Below are 14,831 nucleotides of genomic sequence, written 5' to 3'. Positions count from 1 at the left end.
GTGAAATCTCATGATTTTACAACGTTCTGAACGTGTCATTACGAGAATTTAATCAGGAGATTGAGATGGTGGTATGGAAATTTTAAACTAAAGTCTTGATCTTGGATACTCGAATTTCGAATTTTAGTTTTGATTAAGTAAGTACCACTCGGGACAATAATTATTTACGTTTTCATATAAAAACAAAAGCAATCATAAATTTATATGTCACTGTATGAATTTGGTAACACAAAAATGCCCAATAAGGTACACGAAAATGCCCAATAGTTTTGACGATGCTCGAATGAGGTGGTGGAAGGGATGGCCGGTTAATACAACAAGACGGTGGCTTGATCAACGTCAACAACACACCATGTCTAGCTAGATCATTAGCATGGCTAAACAAGAGTTACTGTTGACGAACGGGTCTGATTAAAATGGCTTCTAAACGTCTAATAAGATAACTAGAGAGACTTGATGGCTAAATACATTATGTTAGGGATTTAATTTAAAGGATTTAAATATTTTTACCGTTTTTTGACCAAATATTTATTTTTGGTGATTTTTTTTCCATGGAGACAAAATATTGGATTTAAGGAAATTTTTTTTTTGCCTATGTTTGCTCTCCAAAGTAGGATGCTAAAAAACTACTAACATTTTAATTAAATCGATTTGATTTCTCTTTTATTTGTTTTTTTGTTTGTTTTTGGGGGGGATACGTTCCTCATGATAAATCATTATCATTATTCGTAGCTCAGTCCTAATATCTCATATGCTCTTCACATATATAGGCAATTATATGATTACATTATGTAATCTATAGGTACATAGCCCTCGCTGATTTCGATGGCCTCTTTTCACAGCTATGGTATGTATAGGTTAATGACTTTAGCTGACATGCTCCTGCTTTTTGCTTAGTTTAACGAACCACAAATGTTATAAATCTATAGATTTCTATCCGTTTTGCAAGTTAAGATTCCTCACAAAAATAGCAATTCGTATACATACATACACATACACATATATATATATATATATATATATATATATAGCTAGATACATAAATTAAAGAACGTCTTTGGCATACTTATAATTAAGATAAGATGTTAGAACAAAGTATTTATGTACCATACTATAGCTGATCCTTGCATCGCATGTGTTCATGGTCACATATATAGGCTCACTTCTCAGTTTGCTAAAAACTTATAATAGACAAAAACTGTTGAAATACCTAAATTTATTTCAACCCTTCAAAGAGGCTATATATAGTTTTTATTAATTCTCTTTATCATTGGTAAACTTCCAAATTTTAATTTTATTGTGACATTCTAATATTACACTAAGGCTCAACAAATCTACTACACCTATCAAAATAGTATCTTTTTAACTCATCTTCAACTAGATATAGCTAAAGCCCTGTAGATATATAATGCACGATATATTAATTATAACTTGTTGATGTTTGTGACTATATCTATGCACAAATAATTAAAAACAAGAACATGTATACACACATATACACTATATATAGGATATAATCAAATCAACTCGTCTATATAATCTATAACTATCATCACAATAATGTATAATTAGTACTTGAGTTAATTTCATCTTTAATTAAAACTCGTGTGATCACCACTGAAAAGCACCTACAAGAATTAGTCATACGCATAGTCACACCGAACAAGACCTAACATTAACAATCTCTGCCTGTATATATATGTGTGTGAATTGTGCAATGGTCCCAGACAAGAAACGAGTTTGTTAACTGAGAAAATAAATTTAAAATAAATTCATTTACTTCTGCAAGCAACAGTTAATGCATCAGCAATGTCTGTGAAAACAGATCATACCTTTTCAATCTTACCTAGATGAAAAAAGCTCTTCTTTTTTAAATTTAAAAAAAAAAACAGATATAAAAAATAAAAAGATATCCAATTTTGTCTCTGCCCATCTCCTGCAAGCTGCAAAATCTGCTTGACTAATTAAGCAACAGCAACAGCTTCAGAAAATGAAAATGCAGCAGTAACAGTAACAAGACAGCAGCCATATATATCAACTAAATAAAACTAAAGAAAGTAAATGAAAATTTGATAACCATTTAATATCATTATATACACAATTCTGCAATTACAATATATATATATGTTTTATATACACATTTTCACTTTTTATATAAGACAGCCCATATCTTCTGATTAGTTTCTGACTAGAGGGACATGGTTTTTTAAGTTTTACACTGATCCCTAGCTATCCAAAGTTCTGTTCTGTATAACACCGACCAAACCAAAGCTAAATAAGAGACTGATCAAATCATAATCAAATAAATAGGCTAATTAACTTTGTAAGAACCAAATTTCGAATCTTGAAAAACATGTAATTTCTTTGATAATAATATCTTGAAAGACATATATTTGTGTCATATATATAATTTATGTATATATTATCATATATATATATATATATGTATTAAAGTAGTGATTAATTAGTCTCATAATCATCATGTATCCAAATCAAAAGACAAAGAAGATTTCCCTTTCTTTGTAAAGAAGTGATGATCCTCAAGACTTGCAGCTTCCATTGCTACTAAAGACTCATCATCACTGCTCACTAACCTCAACTGAAGGAGAGAACCAGCACCAACCATAGAAACGCCGCCACGTGGAATACTACCACCAGAAGATGAGGACTCTTCCTCCGTACTATTCACACTTCCTCCACCGCCGCCACCGCCTCCGCACTCCATGTCTACACCAAACAGCCTTAACCTCTTCTCTCCTCTCGAAGCCACTTGTGCTCTCCTTTGCATCATCACAGGCACAGATTCAATCACAGCCGTTGGATTACTTCTCTCCATTGACCTCACATAGTAACCAATTCCTAGATCTCGTTGATGGAATCGATGATAAAGGTTGTGAGTTTCGTAATTTGCCGGCATCTGAGGATGATGAGGGAAAGTGTAAAACCTAGGGAACATAGCTCCGGCGAACTGATGATGATAAGAAGCTTGATGATGATCAGGAATCTTAGGTCGTCTCCTCCAATCGATGTAAAGCTTGTCTTTATTACCGGAGTCTCTTTGGAAAGAAACGATGTCTCCAGCGTCAAGCTTCTTGTCTTTGACGAAACGGCTCCAACCTTTAGTCATGACATAGCTTTGACTGCTGTTCCAGTAAGAGTAACGAAACCTCCACGAGTTTCCGCTTCGATCCTCGAAGTTAAGAAGCAACCCTTTGTTGCTGTCGTTTGATGTTGAGTTGTCTAAAGGGAAGTATCTCTCCGCGTGTTGCTTCGGGATCACGAGTCGGTTTAGTTTACCTACGTCGCTTGGTGTTACTACTTTGTCGAACATGTGTTCTCTCTCCATCGATGAAGAAGCTTCTTCATTAATAGGTTTCTCTTCTTCTTGATTCATCATCATCTTCTTGTTTCTTGCGGAATCGATCTTGGATCTTTTCAAGATTTCCACTTCTTCACCATACGATCTGAGAGTAATTTGAAAGAACTCCAATCTTTTGGTAGAAGAAGATAAAGATAGAGAGAAAGAGATAAAACCCTAAAATTGAGAATCGAGAAAGAAAAAAAAGAAGGAAGAGAATTGAGTATGGTGGTGGATGAGATTGACCTAATTATACAAAAATGGCAAGTGGGGTTTTTTTTTTTTTTGGCCTAACTTCACTGAATAGCACGATTCTCTTTGATCTATCTTGCTTTGAAGCTTTCTCTTTCTACTGTTTATGGTGCAAAAGAAGCACTTCAATTCCAAGAAAGGAAAAGCAAGTTAGCTAGGAACAATCTCTCAAGAACAAGGAAGGAAAGAGAAGAGAGAAGAGAAAGAGAGAGAGAGAGAGAGCTCATGTAATATAAGATTGATAGAGAGATATGGGTCGAGAGAAGAGAGAGAGGGAGGGAGGTGAGAAGGAAGGGGGGGACCCATGAACAATCTGGTTCTGTTCATGTGAGCTTCTTCTTGTCCTTTTACTACCATCCTCGTTTCAATTTTTCTCCATATGGACATATTCATTTACATTTATTTGGCCTTTTTCTTTTTTTCGTATAATGTTTTGATTTACAAACAAATATCTCTATTCGTATTATACCATTCTCGAAAATGTAAGAGAGATTTTTTGTTTATGACTACCCAACCAGTTCCATTAGTCATAGTCATATATCTATATATATGCAGTGAAAAAAAATATAGAGAAACACAAATTATGTGTACCGTGATTGATCTTTTTGGCTCTAACTACTAATTATATATAATTAGTAGCCTAAATAATATTTGAACTGAGAAAATGACCGAAATGGCAATACTCACAAGATCAGATTGAATAATAAATGATAAATATATAGTAATAAGGTGTCATAAAATTTGTACATGAGAAAGATGTTACAGTTGTTTGGGTTGACAATTAACAGAAGACTATTGGATTTTTATGTACAGTTAATAATAAATGCTAATTATTGAGGTCTGTGGTAAGGCTTTTTTTTTTTGCTTTGGGATGGGTTGCCTCAATCTGCTTTTACAAAGGACAAGATGACATGTCGTTTTATAGTTTTCGTCTTTACTGTTGACTTTTTATTTGTTTACCCTCACTCTTTTTTTAAAAAATCAAATATTCACAGTCACATTATATTTTAACTGCAAACAAATAAGTGAAAAAAAAAAAAAAAAAAATCTCATTTGTAAACCAGTAGGGTAGGATCTAGTGGTTTGTTAGAGTGAACAGACGATTTGCCACATGAATCCAAGTCAGGAATCGAATTCATATATATTTACAAGGAACTGTTAAATTTTAGGTTAATTGCAGATACCTAGAATGGTAAAAAAAAATCATGTATACATGTGTATAGTAAGAAGTTGACAAAAAAATGTACGTTCGTTCTTATAAATGTATACGCATTATACTATGTGATGATATACAATGGCTCTCAAGTTTGAACCTAACAAGTTTACTATAAGAGAAAAGTTAGGACCTGACGACTTAAACTCATACCCATCTCTTTTGGGAACCATGATTACAATTACGGACCTAGCTAGATTCCGTTTTTTTTTTTTTTTTTTTTTTAATTTCTTTCTATATATTTGTTGTGCCTAATAGATAAGGTCTAAGTATTACGGAGAATTGTCTTCTGTCTCCTCGAACTTTTAAAACTAGATGAAAGCGATTCATCACCATTCGCGATTGTGAAATGGTGGGCTAATTTCTTCTTTTCCTTTTTTTTCCCCCCAATTACTATGAATTTCTCATGCTTTTAGTTTCACTTGCAATTTCGTTATTGTTAATTATAGTAATTATGTTGCCTTACTTTTATGAAATGTTTGAGTTTATATTATCAAGAAGCTGAAAACTGAAGAAATATTATTTACATAATCATACAAAAGGAATACACATTTTGCATGAGATAGAAATTTATTATTACGAAGCTGCAATCTGAGAGAAGGATTTACACGTTAACATAAATCATGCTTTAATCTTTATTTATCATATCACGTGAAATATAAAAAATTATAGTGTAGTTCTCGTGGACCGACCAGAGTATCTAGAGTTACAGAGGGATGAAAAATTATAGTAGTATAGTAGAAAGCTTTCTAGTATTATTTTTCAAAACCTAACGAAAACCGATGATACAAATTTAGTTTTGTGTACAGCTCATTATTTAGACCGACATCACGTAACCCATTACTACATAATACAGATATTGTTCTAGAACAAGACACGTGGTTTACACTGACGCCTTCAAATAAAAACTGTAAACTTGTTAAAGTTTCACGTAAATTCATGTTAAATCTTATCGTTATTTACGTACAATGGTGAGTGGTCCTGAGAGAGAGACAAAGCATCATTCATGTCTCCATGGCTAATTTCGGCTTAATTAAGGGAGAATAATCAATGTTAAGCAAGTCTAAATTAAGGCTTGATTTAAACAAAGGTTAAATGTTTTCTTTTCAAAAAAATATTGAAGAGTAGGTGAAACTCATGAAAGAACATTGATCAAGGTGGTCCAAACTCTCATCTCACACAGTCACACATTACATAATTGAGTGGTCACAAAAGTTTCAGGCGATAACCTGTTCTTTTTTTGGTTTGATGGTTCTTCATTAGAGACTTAAAGTATATATCACCAATTTATACTTATTAATTTATAAGATATATACTAGTTTGATAGGTATATATACTTGTTTGGAATTACATGATATATATATTAACTCCCCAAAATAAGATATTATTAATTCACAACAATTGATCGGTCCAAATATTTATTTACTCTATCTGGCTGGCCAGTGGGATTTCTTTTTAGTGTTTCTCTGCAAATTAATAATGACGAATAAAACAAAATTATTTCTGATTTCTGAAAACGGTGAAAAATATATATATGAATGTTAGAATTTAGGAAGAGGACGTCGTAGCGTCGTCGCCCTTTTCAAAGCATATACCCTTGTAGCCACAGGACCTATCTATTAGGCACAACAAATATATAGCTATATTGTATATTTTTATAATTATTCTATAAATCATCCTTTTCATTCTAGTTTTGAATTTGAAATTGCACCCTCAGATGCAAAAACACTTTGCCATATAGATAGATACACTATGATGCGGGCTTATCATTTATGGAGAAGACGATATCATATTGATAAACAATTTATATCATAATGCAAAGTAGAAATTAGAGAATCCGCTTTAGTTTTCTTTTTTTTTCCCCTTCAGCTATTCTCTTGTTGTTCAATACATTCGTTTCATATGAGAAAACAATTAACGAAGTATATACGATGGTATATATGCTTTAGAAGGAGAGTTATTTCACTTACTTGTTAAAAAAAAAAAAAAAAACCGATGTGATACTCAACCCAAAAACTATTGTACAGCTCGGAAATATCTGAAATCGTGCGGCTTAATTAGAAAAATAAAAAGAAAAGAAGATGGAGAGTGTTGAACAAAAAAAAAAAAAAAAGAAGGTGGATAGTAATGGTGGAGGTATGAGTATGTGTGGAGATATGTGAGCTAGGGGTATTAAAAGAAGAGTTTAGGGTAAGGACCACTACTTAACAATAGAGTAAACCCAATTAGCTTTGCATTGCACTTGACCCTCTTTTTAATGTCTACTTGCTCTTTTTATATATTACCTTCATCCCACCTACACCATTACTACTAACTAACCCTATTTATTTTGTATCCCACTAGAGTTTCTCCCTCATTTCAAAATTTCTATTATAAGAAGTCTTTTACTGATCTTATATAGTATATTAGTGTCTACATGTTTGTAAATCGAAGGAAGATAAGAAAGAACTAGCTAATAAATTAGGATTCGTACCAAGAAAGGAATAATTTTCGAAGATATTGATTTCTAACTTTCTCTATACGTATACTATCATCGGTGATTACAATTTATTTTTGAACGATAGAATTGTGCATGTGGGGGCCGGATTCATCATATATAGTTCCATACATTATGTTGAAGGTAAATAAATTAGGGTTTCTCATTTTATTTTATTTTAAGTAATCAAATGTAGCTAGCTAGTGTTGGATATTTTGGACCGAAGCGACATGTAATGTACATCCGTGTTAATCAAATCTAGTATCATATGTTATATACTACCGCGACCATATTATGGGAGAGGGAAAGCAAAAGCAAAATAACAAAATCTTTTGATTGTATATGGATACGATAAGTCGCGATCAAAGAGGGTAGTGGTGAAATAAAATTAAAAAAAAGGCGGACCATTTTTATTTAATAGTAATAATAATAATAACAAAATTGGAGGATGGATGGTGCGATAATGGCGACAACATTTTCCAACTGTCATTTGCGCCCCCCAGGGTCTAGGACTCTCTTTCTCTATCCCTAGCCAACCCTTTCATCTATTTATTAAATTAAATAGATAACTTAAATTAATTAATTTTAAACATTACATATATATAGCATGGGTCTCTTGGAAAGTCTCATGTAGTATATGTATATCGATTATAAAATCTTACCTTTGGCATCTAATTCCGAATTGCTTTTATTCTGATAGCAAAGGCTTTATACGTTTTGAACAATTATTATATCATTTCAGTTATGACTGTCAAGAATATTGTATATCTGAGAACAAATCGACTAACCTAGTCAATTTTTTATATGTAGGAATCTTATACTATATTGAAAAGAATATATAACCCAATGAATAAGACTATTATCTTTTTTTTTCTAACCAAATATTAAATTAAAAGATGACTTCGAGGTTCGTTGTCCAAATTGAAGGGAAAGAGTTTACAATGATCTGTTAGACCCAACCAGATATTTAATTAGTGAAACTATTCGTTTCGAGATGAACAAGTACAAACTATATTATTAGATGGAAATCAAGACAATTTATAGCAATTTAAGACATGTATTGAACAATAGTAACAAAAAGAACAATTTATGACATAATTAAATCGATGGTTTCATCTCTCAACCTTAAGGGTTCGCACACACACGATGGCCATTTATGCAGTTTAAAAAGGGGGTACATTTGGTGATAGGGTGTTATTAATTGATATGGCCTTAGAATAAAATATAGTAAGAAAGAACAAAGAAAAAAAAGATGGAATTAGAAATATATATACTGTAGATGCAATATATATGAAGGTGGGGTACGGTTTGTATGAAAAATTGGATATGTCTTTATTATTATTTTGATTATTATTATTATTGGTTTCATATAACTGCAATTAACATTATATAAAAACATATATATATATATATATAAGTATATAACACGTGTTATGATCTTCACATCTACTGTTCTCTTCTTACATATACATACACTACTTTTGATACACTCTGCAATAACTGCAAAAGTCAGCTGCTCATGATCCCAGCATCTAGCTAGCTATATATACACATAACACATTCATGTATTATTTGACTGCTTGCATAGTTAACAGTTAACACTTACATGCACATGGCATATAACATAAGGGATGCCAGTATGTAGCGTAGAGTTGGATCGGGACAAAATTCGCATTATTTTATAAAGACATTATTACTTCAATTAAGCCTTCTACAAACGCATTTGTTTGTTTGCTAAAACCAAGTCATTGCAGTTTACCATGTTATAGATCGTAAATAAAACACATTTTGTTCGAAAATTGTCATTTGAATTAAGAAGTCACCTAACATACACACATTGATTGTCAACATTGGTTTCAAGTTGGAGATTCATGAATCTACAAAACACAGCTAGCTCACATCACTTGCCACTCGCAAATTCACTACTACAAAATCCATTTGATCATGGATTGTAATCTTTTTGGATATTAGTTAATATAAAAGTTTTGATATGAAAGATTTAATTAGGGTATATATGAAAGATTGTAACGAAGAGGAAGGTGAAGGTGGTCCAACCAAATAAAGACGACAGATAAAGATCTAAGAGAGACTCCATTGTCCCCCTTCACAAATCTGATATATCTTTGTTTCTCAAGTTTAGTCGCTTTCCCTTCTTCCACCAACACAACACAACACTGCAAATTTTATTTCTTTATTACCCTTTACATTCACTTAATTATTATTATTTCTCTTTAAGCGTAATTAGAGTAGAGGAGCAACCTCACCCCACATTTTGGTACAATCAACTTTAAAAAAAATAAAAAAATGAGATTGTTTCATTGGCCCAATTAATATGGGTGAACATAAAGCCCATTAGATTGTTATGTAAATGTCTCCGTTTAGTCTCGCCCTCTTCTTCTACAGCGGGTTGATATATAATAACTCTACCGTGGTTTCCAAACAAAGTTGGGCCTAATGGGCTATTCTTATGGTTGGGTTACGTACCCAAGTAGCACACACGTTAACGTGATAATTATTATTTTAATGACAAAATTAGAGCTGGTCCCATTGACATTGATTGTGCCAGGTCAAAGGTGATGTGGCAATATACAAACGCATTTGTTTAATTATCAGTTTTGTCAGATTATCACCGTACCATACCAAAGATCATCTTGAAATAGTCATTAGCGATATATATATTCAGGCCCTGATTGGTAACGGCTGTTACTTGTGGCTATAGATGCTTTGACTGTAATGACTTTGTTGTAGAGACTTTTGCTATAGAAATTTTAACTGTTAAAACTTTAATGGCTGTTGTTTTTATTGTATGTTTTCATAAATATAAATTATGCTAAAAATAAATTTATGTGGCAACATAATAAATTTTATTTAAAAAATAAAAATACAAAAATGAATAGATAAATATTTTTAACAAATTAAAAAATATAAAGATATGATATAATTGATTATGTGTTATAATTGTTTTTGATGCAAAAATAATTATGAAAAATGGATCTCAAAATAACAGAAATAAAAAATCTATTTTTAATGAATTATAATATATTTGTGATAAATTATACATAGATTGAAAATGAATGTTTTAATCATCATGAATAATAAGAAAGAGAAAAATAACAACAGTTTTATTATTATTTATTTTTTACAGCAAAAAAAGTCTCATATTTGTAACTTTAAAATTTTGTACATACAAACTAAAAAAGTGGGCAGTTAGACTTTTAAGACTTTTAAAAATAATAAAGCAGTAAAAGTATGATTGGTAAAATTTTGGCTTTTAAAACTTTAAATTAATTTTAAAGTCTTAAAAGTCTCTCCCAATCAGAGCCTCATTTTAAATAATTTCCATAGCATATCCTTAAAAATTATAAATATCAATATTGTTACTACAATTTTTTGACAATACTGATGTAAAGATAAAGATTATCTTGGACTCTGATGACACATTCAACAATTAAAATTTATAAAATGAGAAGTCCATAGAATCTTGAAATGTTCTAAAGAGATATTCATAGAATCTCTAACATGTTCATATAAATGATCAAAACTAACAAAAATAAGTCACAAAAAAAAAAAGAACCATATTTTGTTGAAACTAAAAGTAACTAACTTAAAAGTTTATCAATAGAAATTTTGTTATGTTAAAGCTATAGTTTTGCTAGATATCATATTTTGAAAACAAATTTTATAAGGTAAGGATATATTAAAAAAAAAAAAAAAGGTAATATTCTGAGATATTTCCCTACGTATTGTTTTTCTTTGTGGAATTTTTTGGTATTCAAGACGTCAATTTCAAAAGGTTTCTTCTGGACTACAAGTAAGAAACTCTCATAAGCTAAACCCAACAAATCTCAATCTTCTCTATACACACAAACACATAAAAAAAAAAAAGTAACAAAAAAAAAGAGAAAATAAAGTTGATTGCTTTACTGTATATAAAAAAAAAATCTCACATCGTCTCTCTCTATCTCTCTCGTTAAACAAAAACAGTTCCGCTGTTCTTTAATCCGGAAAAGCAAAAAAAAACAAAGTTTCGATTTTTCTCTGTTTTTTTTTTTCTTTCGTTGCCCACTGTTTTGGTTTCCGAGAGGGTTTAGTAGTAATAGAAACAATGGAGGTTGATTCAAGTAAGGATCCGGAAGTCTAAACGGGTCAATTCAAAACCCACCGGGGGATGGAGTCGGCGGCGCGACTTGTGGGTGACTACGAACTTGGCCCAAGAATTGGGTCCGGTTCATTCGCTGTGGTTTGGTTAGCGAAGCATCGATCTTCTGGTTTAGAAGTCGCCGTCAAAGAGATTGATAAGAAACTTCTTAGCCCTAAAGTTAGAGATAACCTTCTTAAAGAGATTTCGATCCTTAGTACTATCGATCATCCTAACATCATCCGATTCTACGAAGCTATCGAGGTTTGATCCTGATCTCTCTAGTGTAAGACTGAATCAATCATCTGGGGATTATAATTGTGAGATTGTTGTATTTTTGTGTAGACTGGAGATAGGATCTTTCTTGTGTTGGAGTATTGTAGTGGAGGTGATCTTGCTGGTTACATCAATCGTCATGGGAAAGTACCTGAAGCTGTTGCTAAACATTTTATGAGGCAATTGGGTAAAACAAAAAGTTATCTGCTTTTTTTTTTCATGTTTGTGTAATTTGGAATTGTTTTTGTTTTATTGATGTTTGAATCTCTGTTTCTTGTGTTGTGTGTTATTGTAGCTTTAGGGTTACAAGTACTTCAAGAGAAGCATTTTATTCACCGTGATTTAAAGCCTCAGGTTTAACTTATAAACTCTCTCTTATATCGTAGTTTGATGATTGGATTTTGTAAAAAACAGAGTAATTTAATCATTGTGTTCTGTTCTTCTTTCAGAATTTACTTTTATCTTCCAAGGAAGTAACTCCGCTCCTAAAGATAGGAGATTTTGGTTTTGCAAGGTAAGATTTAGATTTTATGTCTCAGAAAATAAAAAGGTGTTAGTTTGGTGATATATTCACCATTTTGGTATGTTGTTTTTTTTTTATTTTGGTAGGTCTTTAACACCAGAGAGCATGGCTGAGACATTTTGTGGTTCTCCATTGTATATGGCTCCAGAAATTATCCGGAACCAAAAGTATGATGCTAAGGTAAGGAAAGTGAAGAAACTTCCACAATTTGATAATTTTTTTTTTGTTTCTTCTCATTATTTTCTTGTGTCATGGATGTTTCAGGCTGATCTATGGAGTGCCGGTGCAATTTTGTTTCAACTTGTTACTGGGAAACCACCTTTTGATGGAAATAATCACATCCAGGTTTGGTTAGCCTAAATCGATTGAATTGTCTCGTAATGTGAACTTATAGTGAACTTTAACTATTCTTTGGTGTCTGATCTTTACAGCTTTTTCATAATATTGTGAGAGACACTGAGTTGAAATTTCCTAAAGATGCTTTAAATGAGATTCATCCAGATTGTGTTGATCTGTGCAGAAGCCTTCTCCGCCGAAACCCAAGTATGGTTATAGGATTCTCTTTTTGTCTACTTTTTTCTTTTTTATCAATCAAGTCACAACTCAAAGTTTACTTGGAAAAATCTGGTCTTTTGACTGCAGTTGAACGCTTGACATTCCGAGAGTTCTTTACTCACATGTTCCTTCGAGAGCCAAGGTAATGTCTCGAAATTTTGACCAAATTGTCAAAAAGCTTTAAACTTTCTCTGCTTAATCTGTCATACCAAATGTTGTTAGACAAGTGCCAGATGTTGAGCGTTCTGATACTACTACCTCTACGGGGAAATCATCTTTGCCCTCCGCACAACCGATTAGTACAAACCGTTTCAAATCAAGTGCAGAGAATGTATACAGACATGGGAGTTCCTCTAGTGCCTCAAATTCTCAAATTTTAATGCCACATCTCTCTTTTGAGAAGACTAGAAAAGACACTGAAGGACAATGCTCATCAAACCAATTTGGAGGTTTGTTATTCGCATGTTGTGTCTGATCTTTGTTGCTTTCTATAAGTTCATATCACTCAGAATCATCTTGCTTTTGTCTTTCGTGCAGTTGTAGACTCACTTGAGCTCATAGAGAGAGAGTATGTTCTTGTAAACCGTCCTTCTGCCTCTCTGGAAGGTTCATCAGATTGTTTCGACACATCATTGCAAGATTCCGGGTTACCTAATTTCTTACACAGGAATGAAAAAGTTACATCGAGTTCACTTGAAGCACAGAGACCATTATCGGATGTGTCTGTTCCACGACCAGCAAGTGGATCATATCTGTTAACAGAGGTTCAACGCTTAACAATTGTCCATCCTCCGACTAAGCTCCAAGTTTTGCATCACTATGCACAAGTGCTTACAGAACTAGCTCGCGAGATGGTAACTAGAACTTCTAAATTCTCGTGTCTTAAATGATTCTAACATTACTAGAGCTTCTATAACACCGTTGCATACAGGGCAACACAGGACAGGTAAAGGAATCTTTTGCTGTTACTCTTGTCGTTTTAGCTGTCTGGCGAAAAGCCTTAGAGATATGCGATTCTTGGATGTTATCCGTTGGAGGAGAGAACAGAGTGAACCCAGATACAACCACAGCTCCTGAGACTTCAATTCCAGATTTAAATTCACCTACACCAGCTAAAACTTGGGTGACACAAGAGTTTGTTACAGCTTTTAACCAAGCCGAGAATACATCAAAACAACTAAACGAAACAAGTGGTTAGTACCTAACCAACCGATTCTCTGTTATACTTTCTTTGCTATTACTTGAAGGCATCTCCTTCGCTTCATTGCAGCTGCCACTCATATGCCTGACGCCATGGAAACAATATACGAGAGGGCTCTAGCATACGGCAAGAGTGGTGGGGTAAGTATTAAAGATGAACATTTAGTTCTGAAGTCTGAAGCTTTTGTGAAAAAATGACACCTTTTTGACTTTAAAAGCCATTCTGTTCTAAAGTCTGAGAAACTTTTGTGAAAAGCTTCCACCTTTTGTCTCAAAAATTCTGAACTGATGATACTTTTGTGTGTTGATCCATGTTGGTTTGTTTTTTTTCAGGCTGAAGAGTATTTGAGTAACAAAGAAAGTGCAGCAACATTATACAAGAAAGCAATTCTTCTACTCTCCTTTATAATCGAGGAAGCAGTGACCCTATCTCTAAACCCTCCTTTCTCATTAACCCCTGACGACAAGAAGAGGATTCTCTACTACATCTCTAACTTGCAGCATCGTCGGTCGCATCTTTAGCGAAACTCGGCCGCGGGCATTTGTACATAACAAAAACTTTGGTGGCTCTCGCATAAGTCAACAAATCTATAATAACAATTTGGGTTCCCCTTGTTTTCCCTTGAAAATTTCAAAACGGTTACTTACTCTATATTTGATGATGCTGTGACCAAAAAAGTATTTGCCTCCCCCCCCCATTGTATAGTGCCAAATATCAATAATACAGCTTAAAATACCAAAAACAAATGCAAACTTGTTGGTGCCAAGACTAGAGTGCCAATTCTGTTTCTACCTTGATGCGTTCGTTTAAGCCTAATTGAACTGTATGGGATTTAGTTA

At 32.9% G+C, this 14,831-nt stretch overlaps 2 protein-coding genes across 3 annotated transcripts; one reads left to right on the top strand and one right to left on the bottom strand.

Annotated features, from left to right (window-relative positions):
* Positions 1–2,335: 2,335 nt before the first annotated feature.
* LOC104788506 (B3 domain-containing transcription factor NGA2) lies at positions 2,336–3,925 on the bottom strand. Its single transcript, XM_010514275.2, has one exon. The coding sequence runs from the start codon at positions 3,398–3,400 to the stop codon at positions 2,480–2,482; it is 921 nt and encodes a 306-aa protein (XP_010512577.1). The 5' UTR covers positions 3,401–3,925; the 3' UTR covers positions 2,336–2,479.
* A 6,766-nt stretch (positions 3,926–10,691) lies between these two features.
* LOC104788504 (serine/threonine-protein kinase ATG1a) lies at positions 10,692–14,738 on the top strand. 2 transcript variants are annotated; one of them, XM_087452263.1, is made up of 13 exons: positions 10,692–11,701; positions 11,783–11,900; positions 12,009–12,067; positions 12,163–12,227; positions 12,323–12,403; positions 12,501–12,581; positions 12,668–12,779; positions 12,879–12,933; positions 13,014–13,240; positions 13,329–13,645; positions 13,723–13,984; positions 14,062–14,132; positions 14,325–14,738. In XM_087452263.1, exons 8-13 carry the CDS (start codon positions 12,914–12,916, stop codon positions 14,511–14,513), a joined length of 1,086 nt encoding a protein of 361 aa, XP_087308389.1. In that variant the 5' UTR covers positions 10,692–11,701; positions 11,783–11,900; positions 12,009–12,067; positions 12,163–12,227; positions 12,323–12,403; positions 12,501–12,581; positions 12,668–12,779; positions 12,879–12,913; the 3' UTR covers positions 14,514–14,738. The 2 variants fall into 2 exon arrangements, with proteins under 2 accessions (XP_087308389.1, XP_010512576.1); XM_010514274.3 differs by having other exon boundaries at positions 12,323–12,416.
* The last annotated feature ends 93 nt before the right edge of the window (positions 14,739–14,831 follow it).

Source organism: Camelina sativa, chromosome 5 (assembly GCF_030686135.1).
Source record: "Camelina sativa cultivar CO46 ecotype springtype chromosome 5, ASM3068613v1".
NCBI lineage: Eukaryota > Viridiplantae > Streptophyta > Magnoliopsida > Brassicales > Brassicaceae > Camelina > Camelina sativa.
The sequence above is the reverse complement of the archived record's forward strand: the minus strand, read 5'-3'. Positions and strand labels throughout refer to the sequence as shown.